The 20,844-nt window shown below is 32.7% G+C and overlaps 1 protein-coding gene across 7 annotated transcripts in view; it reads right to left on the reverse strand.

The window, feature by feature from the left end:
• The window catches only part of STXBP5L (syntaxin binding protein 5L), a 413,694-nt gene that overhangs the window by 370,305 nt on the left and 22,545 nt on the right, over positions 1–20,844 (reverse strand). For all 7 annotated transcript variants that reach the window (XM_074404291.1, XM_074404290.1, XM_074404292.1 and 4 more), the window contains exon 3: positions 2,495–2,592. In XM_074404291.1, coding sequence (XP_074260392.1) covers positions 2,495–2,592 — 98 coding nt within the window. The remainder of the gene's footprint in view (positions 1–2,494; positions 2,593–20,844) is intronic.

Below are 20,844 nucleotides of genomic sequence, written 5' to 3' on the forward strand. Positions count from 1 at the left end.
TAATACCAAAACCAACAAAGACAAAACAAAAAAGAACATTGAAAGCCAATATCTCTGATAAACCTAGATGCAAAAATCCTCAACAAAACACTCACAAAACAATTTCTACAAGACAGCATATTTTAAAAAACTCATTTACCATCATCAGGTGGGATTCATCTCAGGAATTCATGAATGGCTCAACATATGCAAATCAATAAACATGATATATCACAGTAACATAATCAAGAACAAAAGCTATCTGATTATTTTAATAAATATTGAAAAATCATCTAATTTGAAATTTCACACAATCTGGTTTCCAATTTACAAAGTTACAGTAAATAAAAACAGTATAGTAGTAACATAAAAACAGAACTATAGATCAGTAGAATAAAATAGCCCACAAACAAACCCTAACATGCATGATCAAATAATTTTTAACAAGGGTCCCAGGACCATTCAATGGAGAAAAGAGTCTTGTCAACAAATGGCGCTGGGAAAATGGGATATCCACATGCCAAATAATGAAATTAGACCCTTTTATCATATACAAAAATTAATGCAAAAATGGATGAAAGACCTAAATGTAAAACCTAAAACTATAAAACTCTTAGAAGAAAACAGGGTAGAAGATTCATTCCATTTGGTGAAGATTTCTGGCAACAAAAGAAAAAAATAGCCAACATGAACTTCATTAAAATTTAACATTTTTACATCAAAAGGCAATTACTATTGGTGAAAATGTAAAGTAGTAGAGCTGCTATAGGAAACAGAATGACAGTTCCTCAAACAATTAAAAATACAATTATCATATGATCCAGCAATAATTCTTCTGGATATATCCCCGAAAGAACTAGAAGCAAGGTCTCAAAGAGATATTTGTACACCCACGTTCATAGCAATATTATTCATAATAGGTAAAACATGGAAAAAACCCCTAGGTAAAACATGGAAAAAAACCCAAGTGTCCATCAATTGATGAACAGATATAAAAATGTGGTATATACATACAATGAAATATTATTTAGTCTTAAAAAGGAAGGAAGTTCTCACATATGCTACAACATGCATAAATGTTAAGAACATTATGCTGAATAAAATAAGCGAATCACAAAAAAGAAAAATACTGTATACTTTCCCTTATGTAAGTTACCTAGAGTAGTGAAAATGACAGAAACAGGAAGCAGAATTGAGGTTTCAGGGACTAAAGGAAGAGTGCTATAGAGCATTATCATTTAATGGGTGCAGAGCTTCAGTTTTACAACGTGAAAGAGTTACAGAAAAGGATGGTGTTGATGGCTGTATAATAATATAAATTTATTTAATAACACCAAATGGCACACTAAAAGAATTAAAACTAAAATATCTAATTACCACATGACTCTTCAGTTGTACTCCTGGGCATTTATACCAGAGAAATAAAAACTTAGGTTCACACAAAAATATGTACATGGATGATCATAGATGTTTAGTAAAAATAGCCAAAAACCAGAAACAAGTCAAAATTTCCTTGAATAGGTGAATGACTACACTGTGGTACATCTATACCATGGAATATTATCCAACTCAATATTTAAAAAATGAACTACTGATATATGCAACAACATGAATGAATCTTCAGAGAGCTACACTGAGTGAAAATGGTCAATCACCAAAGATTATAAACTCTGTTATTCCATTTATATAACACTTTTAAAGTGGCAAAATTATTGAAATGAAAAACAAATTAGTTATTGTTAGGGGCCAGGGATGGTGTTAGAGGGACAAGTTGTGACTATAAAAGAGCAATCTGAAGAATCCTGGTGGTGATAGGAATGTTTTATATCTTTACAGTATAATGTCAATATCCTGACTGTAATATTATACTATAGTTTTATAAGATATCACAATTGGAGCAAAGTAGGTGAAAGAATATGGATATCTCTGTATTATTTCTTATAACTACATGTGCATCTACAATTATCTCAAAATAAAAAGTTTAATTTTAAAAAATAGGATGACACTAAAGTAAAATTCGGGAAGAAATTTATAGTACTATGGGCACATATTAGAAAAGAAGAAAGTTCTCAAATTAATTACCTGTTTCCACTTTAAAAACTAAAGAAAGAAAATCAAGTTAAACCTAAGATAAGCAAAAACAAAGAAATTTAAATGATTGAAGCAGTATTCAATGAAATCAAATATAGAAACACAATAAAAAAGAAGAATGCAACCAAAAATTGATTCTTCGTGAGAATCAATACAATTGATAATCTTCTAAGCAAACAGATAAGGAAAAAAGACAAGATACAAATTACCAGTAACAGGAGTTAAAGAAGAGACATCAGTACTGATTTCAAAGACATTAAAAATATGCCAATAAATTTGAAAATGTAGATTTTTCACAATTAGTTACTCATTTCTTAAAAAAATAAAAAAATTTACTTGGTCATAAATATTTCTCTTACCTTAATATTTAAAGAAATGCAATTGGCATTAATGTAGCAAATAATGAACCAAAAATTAAGGATACATTCGTATAGCACCTGTTCTTGTCCCAATAGCCAAGATTTTCTGAACTGGATCAAAGGCTAATGCTGTGGGCTGATGAGGAAAACCATGCCGAACTGTCTGAAAGAGAGCAAATAATACAAATAAGTCTTCGGGGAAATAAAATTAAAATTAAAATCATAAGATACCATTATACAGCCACCAGAATGTCTAAAATTAGTTTAAATGGAAAAAGGTACTACCAAACATTAACATGGATATAGAGTAACATTAACTCATACATTGTTGATGGGAATGTAAAATGATACAAACACTTTCTCAAAATGTCTTGCAGTTTCTTATAAATCTAAACATATATTCAGACACAGTGGCTCACGCCTGTAATCCCAGTACTTTGGAAGGCCAAGGTGGGCAGATCACCTGAGGTCAGGAGTTTGAGACCAGCCTGACCAACATGGAGAAACCCATCTCAACTAAAAGTACAAAATTAGCGAGGCATGGTGGCATGCACCTGTAATCCCAGCTACTCAGGAGGCTGAGGCAGGAGAATCACTGGAACCCAGGAGGTGGAGGTTGCAGTGAGCTGAGATTGCACCATTGCACTCCAGCCTGGGCAACAAGAGTGAAACTCCATCTCAAAAACACACACACACACACAAAAAAAGAAAGAAAAGAAAAAAAACTAACCATACATCCATCTTACAATCTAGCAATTTCACTACTATGTATACACTTAGAAAAATTAAAAGCATATGTTCATAAAATGACTTGTATAAGTAAGACCGTAGCAGCTGTATTCAAAACAGTAAAAATCTGGAAATAGCTCAGTTATCCATCAACAAGAGAATCAAAAAAACAAACTGTGATGTTACATCATCATACAATGGAATATTACTCAACAATTAAAAGATCCAAACTACTGATAGATGTAAAAACACAGATGATTCTCAAAAGCACTATGCTAAGAAGCCATACACAAAAATATTTATAAAATCAGAACAGTAGTTGTCTTGAGGAGTTATTTATTGGGAAGGATTATGAAGAAACTTATTTGAGTAAAGATGTAATATTCTGTATTTTCACAGCAGTTTGGATTACACAAGCATATACATTATTTAAAACTCATAAAATGGTACAATAGATTTGTGATTCTCTGCATGTAAATTATACCTCAAAAATGTTAAGAAATTACTATAAACAATATTAAAATCTATTTAATGTTATGTATACTGCAGTGTTAAAAGGTAAAGTATACTGACATCTGCAACTTGAAAATGCATCCACAAAATAATATAGACAGATGAGTGGACAGATGGATGGATAGAAACATGATAAGTGAATATAGCAAAATGATAACTGTCAAATATTAGTGGTAAGAATATACATATGAATGAGTGTTCACAATATAATTCTTTAAACTTTCTGTTCCTGCCTTATACATCTAATAAATGTCATATATAAAAAGAACTACCACTAGCATCATACCAATTAGTGAAAGAATCAGTGTTTTCCTTCTAAGGTTAGGAACCAAGAAAGTATGTCCACTTTAGCCACCTCTATTCCATATTGCACTGAAGGTTCTAACCTATCCAGAGCAATTAGACAGGAAAAAAAGAAAGAAAGAAAGAAAGAAGGAAAGAAAGAAAGAAAAGAAAGAAAGAAAGAAAGAAAGAAAGAAAGAAAGAAAGAAAGAAAAAGAAAGAAAGAAGAAAGAAAGAAAGAAAGAAAGAAAGAAAGAAAGAAAGAAAGAAAGAAAGAAAGAAAGAAAGAAGACACATGAAAGAATGAACTAAAACTATCTGCAGGGAACATAATTTTGTATAAATGCAATCCTAAGAAATACACTAAAAAATTATTAGAACTAATAAAGGAGCTCTGCAAGCTACGGTTACAAAATTAATATAAAAAAGTCAATTGTGGGCTAGGCACAGTGGCCCATGTCTGTAATATCAGCACTTTGGGAGGCCAAAGCAGGAGTAGTGCTTGAGTCCAGGAGTTCAAAACCAGCCTGGGCAATATTACAAGACATTATCTCTACAAAAAAAATTGAAAAATTCACCAGGCATGATGGTGCACACCTGCGGTCCCAGCTACTCAGGAGGCTACAGCAGAAGGATTACTTGAGCCTAGGAGGTTAAAGCTGCAGTGAGCCATGATTATGCTGCTGCACCCCACGCTGGACAACAGAATAAGACCCCATCTCAAAAAAAAAAAAAGTCAATTGTGAGATCTTTCAAAATAATTGGAGCTACTGGCAACCAATTACTGTATAGATTTCCACTGCTCCTGATTTATAATGAGTACTTTTCCCCACTCTAAGTTTTTATTTCACACCATATTTGTTCAACTGCTCTTCAAGTGAATCTATTTCAAGCATGTCTGTTAAATCCATTTCTTGTTAGAACCATGCCTGATAATTGCTTTGAAACTATATGGAAAATGGGCTGGGTGCAGTGGCTTACACCTGTAATCCCAGCTCTTTCGGAGGTCGAGATAGGAGGATCACTTGACCCCAGGAGTTCACTATCAGCCTGGGCATTATAGTGAGACCTTGTCTCTATTAAAATCAATCAATCAATCTATCTATCTATCTGTCTATCTATCTATCCATCCACACACACACATATATATATAGCTGGGCATGGTGGTGCATGCCTGTAATCCCAGCTAGTCGGGAGGCTGGGATGGGTGGATCACTTCAGCATGGGAGGTTGAGGCTCCAGTGAGCCATGATCACACCACTGTACTCCAGCAGAGTAAAAAAGAAACTATATGGAAAGAATTTTAAAAATTGTTCACATCTTCATTCATTGACCAAGGATATTGCTTATTGATAAGGGCATAGGGTACTTTATATCATTGCATGATCAATGCAAAAAGAGGAAATATGACATTAATTGTTGTCAGATATATAGAAACACTGAAGTTGAAGTCACTGCTTCAAAGTGTTTTTATGAAGATAAACTTCTTGATTCATCATGTGGCAAAATCAGAATTATAAATCCAGTGCTTCACCATTACACTATAATAAATGCTTTATGAGAACTTAGAATAAAAGTGAAATTTTCAAAATATAAAAAGTCAATTGTATTTCTACATAATAACAATAAACTATCCAAAATAAAATAAAGAACCCTATTTACAATAAATAGAATCCAAAGGAATAAAATACATAGGAATAAAATGAACAGAAGTGTAAAACTTGTACTCTGAAAACTACAAAATATTATTTTAAAAAATTAAAGATGACCTAAATAAAAGTCACCCCAGATATCTATAGATTAAAAGACTTAACATTGTTAACATAGCAATACTCTCCAAATTGATATTAAAAATCAATGCAATCTCTGTCAAAATCCTAGCTGGGTTTTTGCAAAAAGTGACAAACTAATACTAAAATTTATATAGATATCCAAGATACTCATAATAACAAAACAATCTTGAAAGAGAACAGTTAGATAACTTACATTTTTCTATTACAAAACTTATACAAACCTACAGTAATCAAAAAAATAAGGTACTGGCATAAGGATAGACATAGATTAATGAAACAGAAATGAAATTCCAGAAATAAATCCTCACATTTTCAGTCCATTGTGTTTGAAAAGAGTGCCAAGAAAATTTGTTGAGGAAAACTAGTGCTTTCAGAAAATGGTGGCAACTCTATATCCATATGCAAAAGAATCAAGTTAAATACCTTACTTATAACATATACAAAAATTAACTCAAAATGGATCATACATTTAAATATAAAAGCCAAAGCTACAAAACTCTATGAAGAGAGAAATACGTTTAAATCTCAGTGACTTCAGATTAGACAATGTTTTTAAAATTATTTTTTAACTGACAAATAAAAATTATAAATGTTTATGATTAAAACATGATGTTTTGATGTATGTCTACACTGTGGAAAGGTAGAAAATGGTTTCTTAAATATAACACCAAAAACACTAGCAACAAAACAAAAAATAGACATATTGAACTTTATCCAAAGTAAAAACTTATGCACTATAAAGGACGCCATCAAAGAAAGTTTAAAAAGGAGGCATCACATTATCTGACTTCAAACTACACAAGACTATAGTGACCAAAACAGCAGAGTACTGGCATTAAAATAGGCATGTAGACAAATGGAACAGAATAGAGAACCCAGAAATAAAGCTGAATAATTTGACAAGGTATTTGACCTTCAAGAAAGCAAACAAAAATTTAAGGTAGGGAAAGGACATCCTATTTAACAAATGGTACTGGGATAATTGGCATCCACATGTACAAGAATGAAACTGGATCTCTCACTTTATACAAAAATCAACTCAAGATGGATCAAAGACAAGTAATCCTATCCAAAAGTGGGCAAAGGACATGAAGAGACAATTCCCAAAAGGAGATATACAAATGGCCAATGAACATGAAAAAAATGTTCAACATGACTAATATTCAAGAAAATGCAAATTCAAACCACAATGAGATACCACCTTCTCCCGTAAGAATGGCCATAACTTAAAAATCAAAAAATAATAGATGTTGGCATGAATGTGGTGAAAAGCGAACACTTTTACACTGCTGGTGGGAATATAAACTAGTACAACCCCTATGGAAAACAGTATAGATATTTCTTAAAGAACTAAAAGTAGAACTACCATTTGATCCAGCAATCCCACCATTGGGTATCTACTCAGAAGAGAAGAAGTCATTATACGAAAAAGACACATGAACATGCATGCTTATAGCTGCAGAATTTGCAATCACAGAAAAATATGGAACCAACCTAAATGCCTATCAACCAATGAGTTAATAAAGAGAATGCAGTATATATATACCATAAAATACTACTCAGCCATAAAAATGAATGAAATAATGGCATTCATAGTAACCTGGGTGGAGTTGGAAACCATTATCCTAAGTGAAGTAATTCAGGAATGAAAAACCAAATATCATAGGCTCTCACATATGAGTAAGAGCTAACTTATGAGGACACAAAGGCATAAGAATGATATAATGGATTTCAGGAGCTCAGGAGCAAGTGTGGGAGTGGGGTGAGAGATAAAGACTACACATTGAATACAGTGTACACTGCTCAGGTGATGGGCACCAAAAGTCTCAGAACTTAGCACTAAAGAACTTACCCATGTAACTAAAAACCACCTGTTCCCCAAAAACTATTGAAATAAAAATGTGAAATAACCCATAGAATAGGAAAAAAATTTGTGCAGCGAATATCTGAAAAAGAACTTATATCCAGAACATATAAAGAACCCCTAAAATTAAATAAAAAAGACAAATAACCTAAATTTAAAATGGGCAAATGATCTTAATAGACATATTTTATAATAAATAATATATATAAATGGCTAATAAACACAGAAAGATCCTCAACATCATTAGCCATTAGAGAACTGTAAATCATATCAACAAGATACAACTGTGCGCCCACTAAGATGACTATAATCAAAAACAGATACATTAACATAAGTTGATAAAGATGTAAAAAAATTGAAGCCCTAATACATTGCTGTTAGAAATGTAAAATTATGCAGGCTCTTTGGAAAATAGATTGGTAGTTCCTCAATATATGAAATATAGAGTTACCATATGACTCAGCAGTTCTGCTTCTAGGTATAACCCCAAGAGAAATGAAAACATAAATATGAACAAAGCTCTTGCAATATTCATAGCAGCATTATTCATTGTAGCCAAAAACAAATAACTCAAATGTTCATCAACTGACAAATAAATAAAATGTGGTATATCCATACAATAGAATATTATTCATCAATTTTAAAAAATGAAGTACTAATATGTGCTACAACATAGATGAAACTTGAAAATGTTATGCTAACTGAAGAAGCTAGTCACATACTATATGATTCCATTTATATGAAGTGTATAGAACAGAAAAATCTATAGAAACAGAATTTATATTAGTGGTTGCCCAGGGATGGAAGTTCAGGGTAATAGAAATCGACTGTTAATGCATACAGTGTTCCTTTCTGGGCTGATGGAAATGTTCTAAAATTGACCGTGGTGTTTACTGCACAACTCTGTGAATTTATTAAACACCTCTGAAATGCATACTTTAAATAGGTGAATTGTAGGGTGGTGGGTTATATTTCAATTTGAAGTAAAAGAATGTTGTTCTCTTCAAAAACACCAAATCGTATTATAAGACAAAGTATGCAATAAAAAGTTGAGGTCAGTGGGGGCACCCAGTTTATTTCAAAGGAATCAAGGACATCAACTGGAATGATACAGATGCAGTAAAAGAAAAGGATAAAAAAATGTAGAACAGAGTCTGAAGACAACTATGTTAAGCTAAACAAAACTCTCAGTTTTAGATAGAGTCAAAAAAATTCTTGAAATATTATAGTTTATGCTCAGTGAAGATAATAGTAGTAAAGCTGGTCACCAACGTTAAAAAATAAACAAAGTTCTTAAATATCTAGCTTTTCTTAATGCTACTTTGCTTTGCTTGTTTTCTTTTGTTCCACTCTCCCTTCAAAGTATTATAGGAGTGAAGTGAAGTGGCCAACTGTAGTTACACAAATCTATCTAGATATTTGAAGCAAATAAATATGTAATAGAAAGAATTGGTTACAAATATGCAGAAGGGCTGGTCATATTACTTTGAGTTAAAGAAGTTGCTACCACTTCAGAGGATGAAATACATAAACCTGTACTCAGTGCTGATACTGCAAGAGGCACTACCAGAAACAAAATGACTTTTGTCTTCTATTTATTAATCTTGTGTTAAGTGCCTCCAATTGGCTGAATCTAACCAGAAACCAGCTACCAAGAAAATCTGAATATTTTAGTGTACTTTTAGTTTTAGTTTTAGTTTTCTTGGTATGATTGGGAACACAAAAGGACCAGGATAGAACTGACAGCAGTACTTTGGCAAAGCAGAATTTATAGTAGGCCTGGTTGTTCAGGCTTAATACTATCATAATATTGCAAAATAGTCTGAAAACCACCTGTGACTGGGACTGCCTATTGTTCCCCAATGTCTGCTTTTTTCCTTTCCTCTATATTAATAGAAGTTTTAGTTAGGCAGATAACAATCCAGTTAAAGACTATCTTTACCAGCCTCTGTTGCAGGCTAGACTAGATTCTGAACAAAGGAAAACAGAAGAAATGATATATAATATATTCTTAATGGTAAAGGCAAATACTCTATTTTTCTCACCTTCTGACTGGTCGGAAAATAGAATACAACAGCGGGAGTTAGAGCAGCCATCTTAGAATATGAGATAGAAGTTATACTTTGAGGATGGCAGAGCAAGATAGAAAGATCTTGTTGGACTGTTGACACCATACAGTCATTGAATTAGTTCAAGGTTGCTTTTGATTGGACAGATTCATAAAAGAAAAATAAATTTTTATATTGTTTAAGACACAATTATTATGGCCCATTACAGTAGTCTACCTTGCGTCCAACCATTCATTTTTAAAAAGAAGTAAATATTAGATCACCAAGTTAATTTATGAGGAATGCTTCCCAGTATTAATGATCATCCTAAAAAATGAAAAAAAAAATATGGCTTTGATTCTAACAGCTTCTAGCATGCTACCATATTAATGGTCCATGCTGTAAAAGTTACAGATACCAGAATGAAATCACTTTTTATAGACTCAAACTAACCAAAGCTGGAAAAACATGAAGCGTTCACACTTGCATGTCTGAGATAAAGACTGTCTTAAGGACTTGCTAAAACAACTCCAATAGAAATTCTTTTTTCAGTACTGCTGTAATTCATATAAGATCCTCTTGAAAGAACACTTGCCCAGTAATAGCTTTCCACCAATGAACTGATGCCACCTCTGGCTATGAGTCTCCAAAACCAATGAACTCTATTTCCAAGCAGCTTATGTGAACTCCTTTTGCCAATACCAGCTTCCCTTTACTTTTGCCTCTTCAGAGGCATACCTGGCTTGGCATAGCTATGCATCTCAGGTTAAAAACTTCATTTCTAATTCTCAAATAAATTCAACATATTTAGGCATTTTTATCTGTTTTGTTTTTTTTTTTTTGGTTGACATTGCATATATATATATAATCCAAATAATACTGATATTGCAAAGCTATCATTTCTATATTTGAACACAGAACTCCTAGAAGCATTGCACCAGGTTTCACCTAATGATATTAATGATACCACTGGAAACTACCATGTATAGAAAAAAAAAACACCAATATGTAACAGGAAATAGAATATTCCAATTATGCAATACATTTATTTTACTTAAAAGTTCTAGGTAGAAGATTTGCTAGTAAATAGTTATGAAAACCTAATTTTTGCTATGCCTTTTCTGATATTAAGTTACTTGTCTGGTTTTGTCTACAAATGTCACACTCTGGGTAAAATGTGGAGTGGGGCATATCATTCCAGATCTTGAATTCAGAAATTGGATATAAACTGTCTCAGAATTTATGCAGTAAGTCACGAATCAATAAAATTTGAGAGAAAATATCTGTAGTAAGGAACATTCAGATGGACACAACATATTTTGCCACTTTGTTTAGCAAAAGCCAATTATTACAGGAACTATGGAGCAACTCATTGTTGAGAAAGGTCCCTGAATTTCAGTGATGCTTGTTTTCAATAACAACCAAATCACTTAAACCTGGAGTTTTTTAAGATTATGTGTGTATGTTCACAGTTCTTATCTAAATCTGATGTCATCTTGCATCACTGAAAAGTATGGCTGAATAATTTCCTGCTCTCTTGGATGAAAGAAAAGACTAAGTAAAAGGTCTATAACATAAATGATACCATATAATGGCATAATAGTAATAGAAATGACAAGTTTCTATGAAACTCCATCATACTGTGATTTTTTAAAAAGTAAGATTGTTCTATATGCACAAGTGTAACAAACTACCTGCTCACGTAAACTGGTCATTGGCGATTGAGGTATGGTATTAGTTTCTCACCAAGACTTACAAATCTCTTGAAATAATAAAGAAAACTATCACATTCAAAGATCCAAAAGGTAGTTGATATCAAAATTTTAAAAGAATAAAGCACTAATCCACTCCCATTTTATAAGATATTTAGAAGTATATATAATAGAAATGGGATATTTGTTCATTAACTTATTAATTTTTTGAAATTTTATATCTAACTTTTTTCTTTTCTCATGTTAGTTTTATTTTTACCATATTCTATCATGCACATAGTTTAACAAGTCATATAATTCCATAGGACATATTAGGATAATTAAAAGTCTTATGTATCCCTCCCTCTCCCATTTCCTACTTCCCAGATGCAACCACTTTTCAATCTCTCTTGCTCTTTACTTTGGTATTTTTACCTAATGTGTCTCAAAATAACATGTTTACATTGTTACTTACTGACCTTTCCAAAAAAAAGGAGCCTCTCTTTCTCAACTATCCCCATTACACATACAAGCACTTCCCATATCCCCATCCTCCAAAAAAAAAAAATCCTAACTGTTCAGACTCTATCAATTACTACTCTTTTACTTTGCCACACAAATTTTGTTGTTCCCTGGGGCTAATTTTTTAAAATTTTCTTCATTTCCTTAGTTTTTATGTGCTTGTCACTAATTAATTCCCAAACTCCTCCCCTAATTGCCCTTATGTTTCAAAATTTAAACATCAGATACATATATTCAGAGAGAGAAGAGACAGAGAGAGAAATAAACTATATAAGATACTAACAATCCAAAGTTGTTTTTTTTGTTTTTTTTTTTTTTTTTAAAAAAAGCAAGTTGTTTCCTGGGTTCAAGGCAGAAAAGATGGAAGGGCTGCTGCAAAAGGCCACAAACGATGAAAATGCTGTTTTGAATATGAAAGTAATTTCACAAGAAATTCATCAAATTTTATAATCTATATAATTTCATATTGTTTTAAGCATTATAAAGCAAATGAAGACCTATAAATATAGGTGCAAAAGACTAAATAAGATACTAATAAATCAAACTCAGTGATGCATTCAAACTGATAAACCATGGCCAAATACATTTCATTCTACAAGTGTAAGTACAGATATTAAATATATATACCTCATACTCTATTAGTTGCTAGCTTATTTTACCCTTTTCCTTTCCCTAATTTAAATTTTGAGTTTTCCAGGCCCCAGCCTTCAAATTTTGAGAACTTCTAACTGCTTACAAAATAAACCTTGGCAAGATACAGATACAGAAAAGCAAACAATATTCTTCATCATATAAATGTCTTTGCAAATGTTCTTTCTAAAAAGGAGTCTTACAAAACAGCTGAACTTCAGACTGCTGCTTCCTCTTGTGAATGTAATCTTTAGTCTCCAAGGAGTCTGTAATTCTGAATGTTTGTTTTACTTAATTTTTTCCCCTGATAATAATTTTTAATTGGCATAGCATTTTTTAAGAAAAATATAAATATGAATTAGTTTTATTTAAAAAGCCAGAAAATTATTTGTACTTTTTCTCTTTCATGGAAGGGAAAATAAATAAAACTTAAAATATATCTCTGTTAGATTTCAACAAGAAGTTGAATAAGGATATGTACTGACATTATTCATTAATCAACAAATTAAAGGATAAAATCATGATTATATCAATAGGTTCTGGAAAGTCATCTGATGAAGTTCAGCAGTCAATTCAAGTAAAAATGTTATATAAAATAGGATTAGAAGAAAATGGCATAATGAAAATAACAAAACATATACTAAACAACAAAAAGCTATAGTCATTTCCATTAAAATCAGGAATAAGACATGTATATTCACTATTCCCATTATTATTCAACTTTGTTTTATAAATTCCAGCTACTTCAGTAAGATAATAAATTAAAATCATACATACAAATACAAGAAAATAAGAAAAAAATTACTAAAATTTTTTTGGAAATAAAAGAATGTGGTAAATTAGCTAGGTAGAAGATTAAAAGAAAAACAAAAATCAGTAGCTACTACTTATACTAGAAATAAGCAATTACCCAAAAAATGGGAGGAAATTCTTATTTATATTTCTAGTTGTAAGTCTGTTAAATTTGTTAAAAGTCTAAAAACAAAGGTTGTATTCAGTAACATTAAATAATTTTCTATTATGTAAAGTGGTTAGAAGGCAAAATAATTTTCACTAGCTTGGAACTTAGATTAGCCTGTTTTCATAATCTTCATTAATAGCAAGATTATATTCACATATCTCAATGTTTATTGAATACTACAGAAATTACAATGCAATTGTTACAATTCTATTAGAAATACAGAGCTTATGTTATCAATTTCTATTGTAGCTGTGACAATAAAACCCCATCAGAATTTAGTATTCAAGAAGTAATTATTTGTTTATATACCACAAGAACCATTTTAATATTTTGCTTTGATTGGAGCTGCTAATAAAAATCTCTTTTCAAAGTATCTTCAAAAACCTAATAGTAAAAAAATTATTTATACATAGTGATTAAACAAATGAGGTCCTAAATGTAGCATTTTTCACAAATAAAATATTTACATATTTATCTTTTGAAATTCCAAGTGAAAGCCTTACTGGCTACATAAAATATTTGTTAAAATACTAAGCTAACACCACAGCTTAGGTGTTTTAAATTCTTCTGTTTAAATGCTTATGGGAGCATATATGTACTGAATTCTCCTTGAAAAATAATCAGCTCACTGTGGAAATGTTCAATTTTTTCTTTTTTGAACAGATTCTTCATTTTTATTCAAAATTACTGAAAAATGATTATGACACTTTGCTCTCCTCAAAAAAGTTCTAAATTCCTTTATAAACAGGGATCATGCCTTCAATTTGCCCCTTCGTTGAGCCTGGTGATATGATTAAATGTTTTTGTTTTGTTTTCGGTTTTGTTTTGTTTTGTTTTGTTTTGTTTTGTTTTGTTTTGTTTGAGACGGAGTTTCGCTCTTGTTACCCAGGCTGGAGTGCAATGGCGCAATCTCGGCTCACCGCAACCTCTGCCTCCTGGGCTCAGGCAATTCTCCTGCCTCAGCCTCCTGAGTAGCTGGGATTACAGGCACGCGCCACCACGCCCAGCTAGTTTTTTGTATTTTTAGTAGAGACGGGGTTTCACTATGTTGACCAGGATGGTCTCGATCTCTCGACCTCGTGATCCACCCGCCTCAGCCTCCCAAACTGCTGGGATTACAGGCTTGAGCCACCACGCCCGGCCATGATTAAATGTTAATAGTGTTTTTCGGTTCATTGATATGATTTGTGCATATAAGCAGTATTTCCTTCAAAAACTATGTCATATTTTAAGAAAGGTAAATAATTATGAAGTATTTTATAAATATTAAAATAAATTCTTTATCTAGAATAATGTTTAAATCAATATATAATTATCTCTGTATTCTGAGCTGTTGTCTGAACTTTCCATAGTAATGAAGGCATATTTTTAAATGTTTTTAAAAGTTCAATAGCTTTCATTCTCACCCTTTTCCCAATGACCATCCTTGTGACTACTGACACCATATTAAACTGAATTACATAAAGTTCAGATGTTAGAATGAGCACCTACATTTGTACAATATTTTATGCAGCTATTTAATTGACAATATGTTATGCAAACTAATGTATTATTAAATCTTGTGATTATTACAGCTTTAAAGTAGATTATTCTTTACTACCTGTGTTTCTTCCCTACATATTAATTACTTGAGATCAGAGATTCTATAATTTCATTCTATAATTTCAAAACACTACTTATTGTCATCAAAATACATATGAGTAACTTTTATTTTGTACTTCACACTGTTAATCTTATCCCAAAAATCTTAGACTCATGATTGAGATAATACATGTTAATATGTTTTGTAAATTGAACATGTCATGTAAGTTTATGGTACTTAAAAGTGTCCTTTCAAAATATGAGAGAATAAAGTTTAAATTCATTTACCATCTCTAAACTATCTCATCATCTCTCATAGTATCACTTCCTTTCATATTTTATATATATATATGTTAAAACATGTCTTCAAAGAAACACATCAAATTATACATTAACAGGCCCAATTCTTGCTATTGAAAAGTATATATACATACAAATATATAGTGACAGAGTAATATGAATGCCAGCACACTAATAACATGAACTAACCATGGGTATAACCCCCCCAAAGGATATCCAATTCTATCACCTTTATTATTCAATAAAGAACACAAGACTGAAAGAACAATCTCTAATGTAGCCAGATAGTTCTCTACAAGTCAATTCCACTGGTGTTTTTTCCATCCCTAGGACTCATTTTTATCTTCTTTCATGATTTTACAATCTGGCTTACATATTTTCTCTCTATTCTGGACCCTATCAACAGCCTCAGCGTCTTCAACATCCTTGCTTCAATTTATCATACACCTTGACTATATCATTCTGTCCTCTCTTTCAACTCAATAAAACATCATTAATTCATAGCCTAAAATAAACACAGCTCATCGTCATACACTTCTAGACTCTTGAGAACTCAAATTTGGTATTCACTCACAATATATTTTATGGTCATGGCTTCACTCCATCTTTCTTCCTGCCCTAGTACTTTCACTTAAACTCTACTTTTCTGAAACTTCTATTTTCTTCCTAGCTACATTAGCTTCTCTCCCCAGAGTATTTAATATCTCAACACTTTGCAATTTAATTTGTATCACACATTGAAAAAATACCTCTTTTATTGAATCCATTTTATGTGTCTATATAGCTATCAAACAAGTTTCTATGAACTTAATGATCTTTCTAATTAATATATTATAAAAATGTAAATTAGCAGTCATAGAAAAAATAACTTGGCTTTTGGGTAAAATAAAAACCATTTTTAAAAGAAAATGAAAATCTTGTGAAACAAAATTACAGAAATAGAATGACACGTAAGAATATTTTGCTAGAAGTCAGGAGACCTAGTTCAGTTCTCAGCTCTATCACTGGCAATCTAACCTGGACACATTACTAATCTCTCAGTTTCTTCATCTATAAAATGAAAGAGTGAACTAAATCATTTTAAGGTTCCCTTCCAATTCCATCTGTACTTCTAATACAAATACATGTACTGGAAACCATGGTAGATTGAGAGACACCTGATATTTCTAACGTTCTCACTAAAAGTATATTCTTTAAAAGAAACAAGAATAGGGTTATATTTAGTGTTATGTTTGATGATTGAAAAAGATTAGTTATCTAACTAATTATGGTGTTAGACTCATAAAGATAATTTGCATTTGCCTTAGTCTGATTCCCTCATGAGCTACACACTTGCATTTCAAACAGTCCAATAAGATACCATGTACTGTTGTTATTTCTTATATATACATATACTTTAAGTTCTGGGGTACATGTGCAGAACGTACAGATTTGTTACATAGGTATACACGTGCTATGGTGGTTTACTGCATCCATCACCCTGTCATCTACATTATGTATTTCTCCTCATGCTATCCCTCCCCTAACTCCTACCCCCTCCTATTCCTCACCTAGTCCCCCACCCCCTGACAGGCCCTGGTTTATGATATTTCCCTCCTTGTGTCCATGTGTTCTCATTGTTCAACACCCACTCATGAGTGAGAACATGTGGTGTTTCATTTTCTGTTCTTGTGTCAATTTGCTGAGAATGGTTTCCAGCTTTAGCCATGTCAATGCAAAAGACATGAACTCATCCTTTTTCATGACTGCATAGTATTCCATGGTGTAAATGTGCCACATTTTCTTTATTCAGTCTATCATTGATGGGCATTTGGGTTGGTTCCAAGTCTCTGCTATTGAGAACAGTGCTGCAATAAACTTATGTATGCATGTGTCTTTATAATAGAATAATTTATAATCCTTTAGGTAATGGGATTGCTGTGTAAAATAGCATTTCTAGTTCTAGATCCTTGAGGAATTGCTACACTGTCCTCCACAATGGCTGAACTAATTTACGCTCCCACCAACAGTGTAAAAGTGTTCCTATTTCTCCACATCCTTTCCAGCATCTGTTGTCTCCTGATTTTTTAAAGATTGCCATTGTAACTGGCATGAGATGGTATCTCCATGTGGTTTTGATTTGCATTTCTCTAATGACCAATGATGAAGAGCATTTTTTCATATGTTTGTGGCCCACATAAATGTCTTCTTTTGAGAAGTGTCTGTTCACATCCTTTGCCCACTTTTTGATGGGTTGTTTTATTCTTGTAAATATGTTTTAGCTCTTTATAGATTCTGGATATTAGCCCTTTGTCAGATGGGTAAATTGCAAAAATTTTTTCCCATTCTGTTGGTTGCCAGTTCACTATAATGATTGTTTCTTTTGCTGCGCAGAAGTTCTTTAGTTTAATTAGATCCCATTTGTCAATTTTGGCTTTTGTTGCCATTGCTTTGGTGTTTTAGTCATGAAGTCCTTGCACATGCCTATGTCCTGTATGGTACTGCCTAGGTTTTCTTCTAGAGTTTTTACGGTGTTGGGTCTTACCTTTAAATCTTTAATCTATCTGGAGTTAATTTTTGTATACAGTTTAAGGAAGGGATGCAGTTTCAGCTTTCTGCATATGGCTAGCCAGTTTTCCCAACACCACTTATTAAATAGGGAATCCTTTCCTCGTTGCTTGTTTTTGTGAGGTCTGTCAAAAATCAGATGGTTGTAGATGTGTGACATTATTTCTGAGGCTTCTGTACTATTGGTCTATATCTCTGTTTCGGCGCCAGTACCATGCTATTTTGATTACTGTAGCCTTGTAGTATAATTTGATGTCAGGTAGTGTGATGCCTCCAGCTTTTTTTGTTTGTTTTGTTTTTTTGCTTAGGATTGTCTTGGCTGTGTAGGCTCCTTTTTGGTTCCATATGAAGTTTAAGGGTTTTTTTCTCAATTCTGTGAAGATAGTCAATAGTAGCTTGATGGAGATAGCATTGAATCTATAAGTTACTTTGGGCAATATGGCCATTTTCACAATATTGATTCTTCCTGCTCATGAGCATGGAACGATTTTCCATCTGTTTGTGTCCTCTCTTACTTCCTTGAGCAGTGGTTTGTAGTTCTCCTTGAAGAGGTCCCTCACATCCCTTGTTAGTTGTATTCATTCCTAGGTATTTTATTCTTTTTGTAGCAACTGGGGCTGGGAGTTCACTCATGATTTGGCTGTTTGTCTGTTACTGGTGTACAGGAATGTTTGTGATTTTTGCACATTGATTTTGTATTGTGAGACTTTGCTGAAGTTGCTTATCAGCCTTCGAAGATTTTGGGCTGAGATGATAGGGTCTTCTAAATATACAATCATGTTGCCTCCAAATAGAAACAATTTGATTTCTTTTTTTCCTAACTAAATACACTTTATTTCTTTTTCTTGCCTGATTGCCCTCGCCAGAACTTCCAATACTTTGTTGAATAGGAGATGTGAGTGAGAGAGGGCATCCTTGTCTTGTGCCAGTTTTCAAAGGAAATGCTTCCAATTTTTGCCCATTCAGTATGATATTGGTTGTGGGTTTGTCATAAATAGCTATTATTTTGAGATATGGTCCATCAATATCTAGTTTATTGAGAGTTTTTAGCATAAAGGGCGATTGAATTTTGTCGAAGGTTTTCTCTGCATCTATTGAGATAATCATGTGGTTTTTGACTGCTTCTGTTTATGTGATGGATTACATTTATAGATTTGCATATGTTGAACCAGCCTTCCATACCAGGGATGAAGCCAACTTGATTATGATGGATAGCTTTTTGATGTGCTATTGGATTCAGTTTGCCAGTATTTTATTAAGGATTTTTGCATCAATATTCATCATGGATATTGTCCTGAAATGTTCTCTTTTAGCTGTGTCTCTGCCAGGTTTTGGTATCAGAATGATGCTGGTCTCACAAAATGAGTTAGGGATGATTCCCTCTATTTTCTATTGTTTTGAATAGTTTCGAAGGAATGGTACCAGCTCCTCTTTTAACCTATGGTAGAATTCAACTATGAACCCATCTGGTTCTGGACTTCTGGTTGGTAGGCTACTGCCTCAATTTCAGACTTTGCTATTGGTCTATTCAGGGATTCAACTTCTTTCAGGGTTAGGCTTGGAGGAATGTAAACATCCAGGAATTTACCCATTTATTCTAGATTTACTGGTTTATTTGCATAGAAGTGTTTGTAGTAATCTCTGTTGGTAGTTTTTATTTCTGTGGGATCAGTGGTGATATTTCCTTTACCATTTTTTATTGCATCTATTTGATTCTTCTCTCTTTTCTTCTTTATTAGTCTAGCTATTAGTCTATCTATTTTGTGGATCTTTTCAAAAAAGCATCTCCTGGATTTGTTTATTTTTTGAAGGATTTTTTGTGTTTCTATCTCTTTCAGTTCTGCTCTGATCTTAATTATTTCTTGTCTTCTGCTAGCTTTTGAATTTATTTGATCTTGCTGCTCTAGTTCTTTTCATCGTGATGTTAGGGTGTTGATTTTAGATCTTTCCTCATTTCTCTTGGGCATTTAGTGCTATAAATTTCCCTCTAGATGCTGCTTTAAATATGTCCCAAAGATTCTGGTACGTTGTGTCTTTGTTCTCATCAATTTCAAAAAACACCTTTATTTCTGCCTTCATTTCATTATTTATCCAGTAGTCATTCAGGAGCAGGTTGTTCTGTTTCCATGTAGTTGTGAAGTTTTGAGTGCATTTCTTAATCCTGAGTTCTAATTTGACCGCACTGTGGTCTGAAAGGCTGTTTTTTATGATTTTCATTCCTTGGCATTTGCTGAGGAGTGTTTTACTTCCAATTACATGGTCTGAACTGTTGTCACTTCTATAAGTATAAATAGCTTTTAGGTATATGTGGGTCATCTCTTTTCCTCAGATGGCACCTTCTTAAATTTCCAGTAGTAAACAGGAGATGGGGAACATTTTGAGCCTCCATTATAAGTAAAATAAAATCTAAATATACAATCTACTTACAGAAATGGTATTTTTGTCCCCTACCAAAGAAGTAATACACAGTCCATGTTTTTCTTTCTCAGCTTATTTGTTGCCAGTTGCAAAGAACTTGAAAATGACAGCTTTCCTCTTGCTACATTAGAAATACAAAGAAGTCTGTATGTACAGAATCATTACCTCTACGGCTGATGTCCCTACCATTTTTTTTTTTTTTACTATGTACTAGACACAATAAAAAACACTTTACATGGATTACATTATTTAACTTTTATTTCTATAGCCCCATGAGATAGGTGGTATCATTACAAATGAAGAAATTGAGGCTTACAAAGGTTAATCAAGGTCAGGAGTGCTGGCTCAAGTCTATAATCCCAGCACTATGAGAGACCAAGGTGGGAGGATCAGTTGAGGCTAGAAGTTGAGACCATCCTGGGCAACATAGCGAAACCCCATCTCTACAAAAAAATACAAATAAATTAGCCAGGAATTATGTTGCTTTCTACCCTTTGTCTTTGCTCAACTTCATCTTGACTATCACATAAGAAAAT

This window comes from Saimiri boliviensis, chromosome 8 (genome assembly GCF_048565385.1).
Source record: "Saimiri boliviensis isolate mSaiBol1 chromosome 8, mSaiBol1.pri, whole genome shotgun sequence".
Taxonomy (NCBI): domain Eukaryota; kingdom Metazoa; phylum Chordata; class Mammalia; order Primates; family Cebidae; genus Saimiri; species Saimiri boliviensis.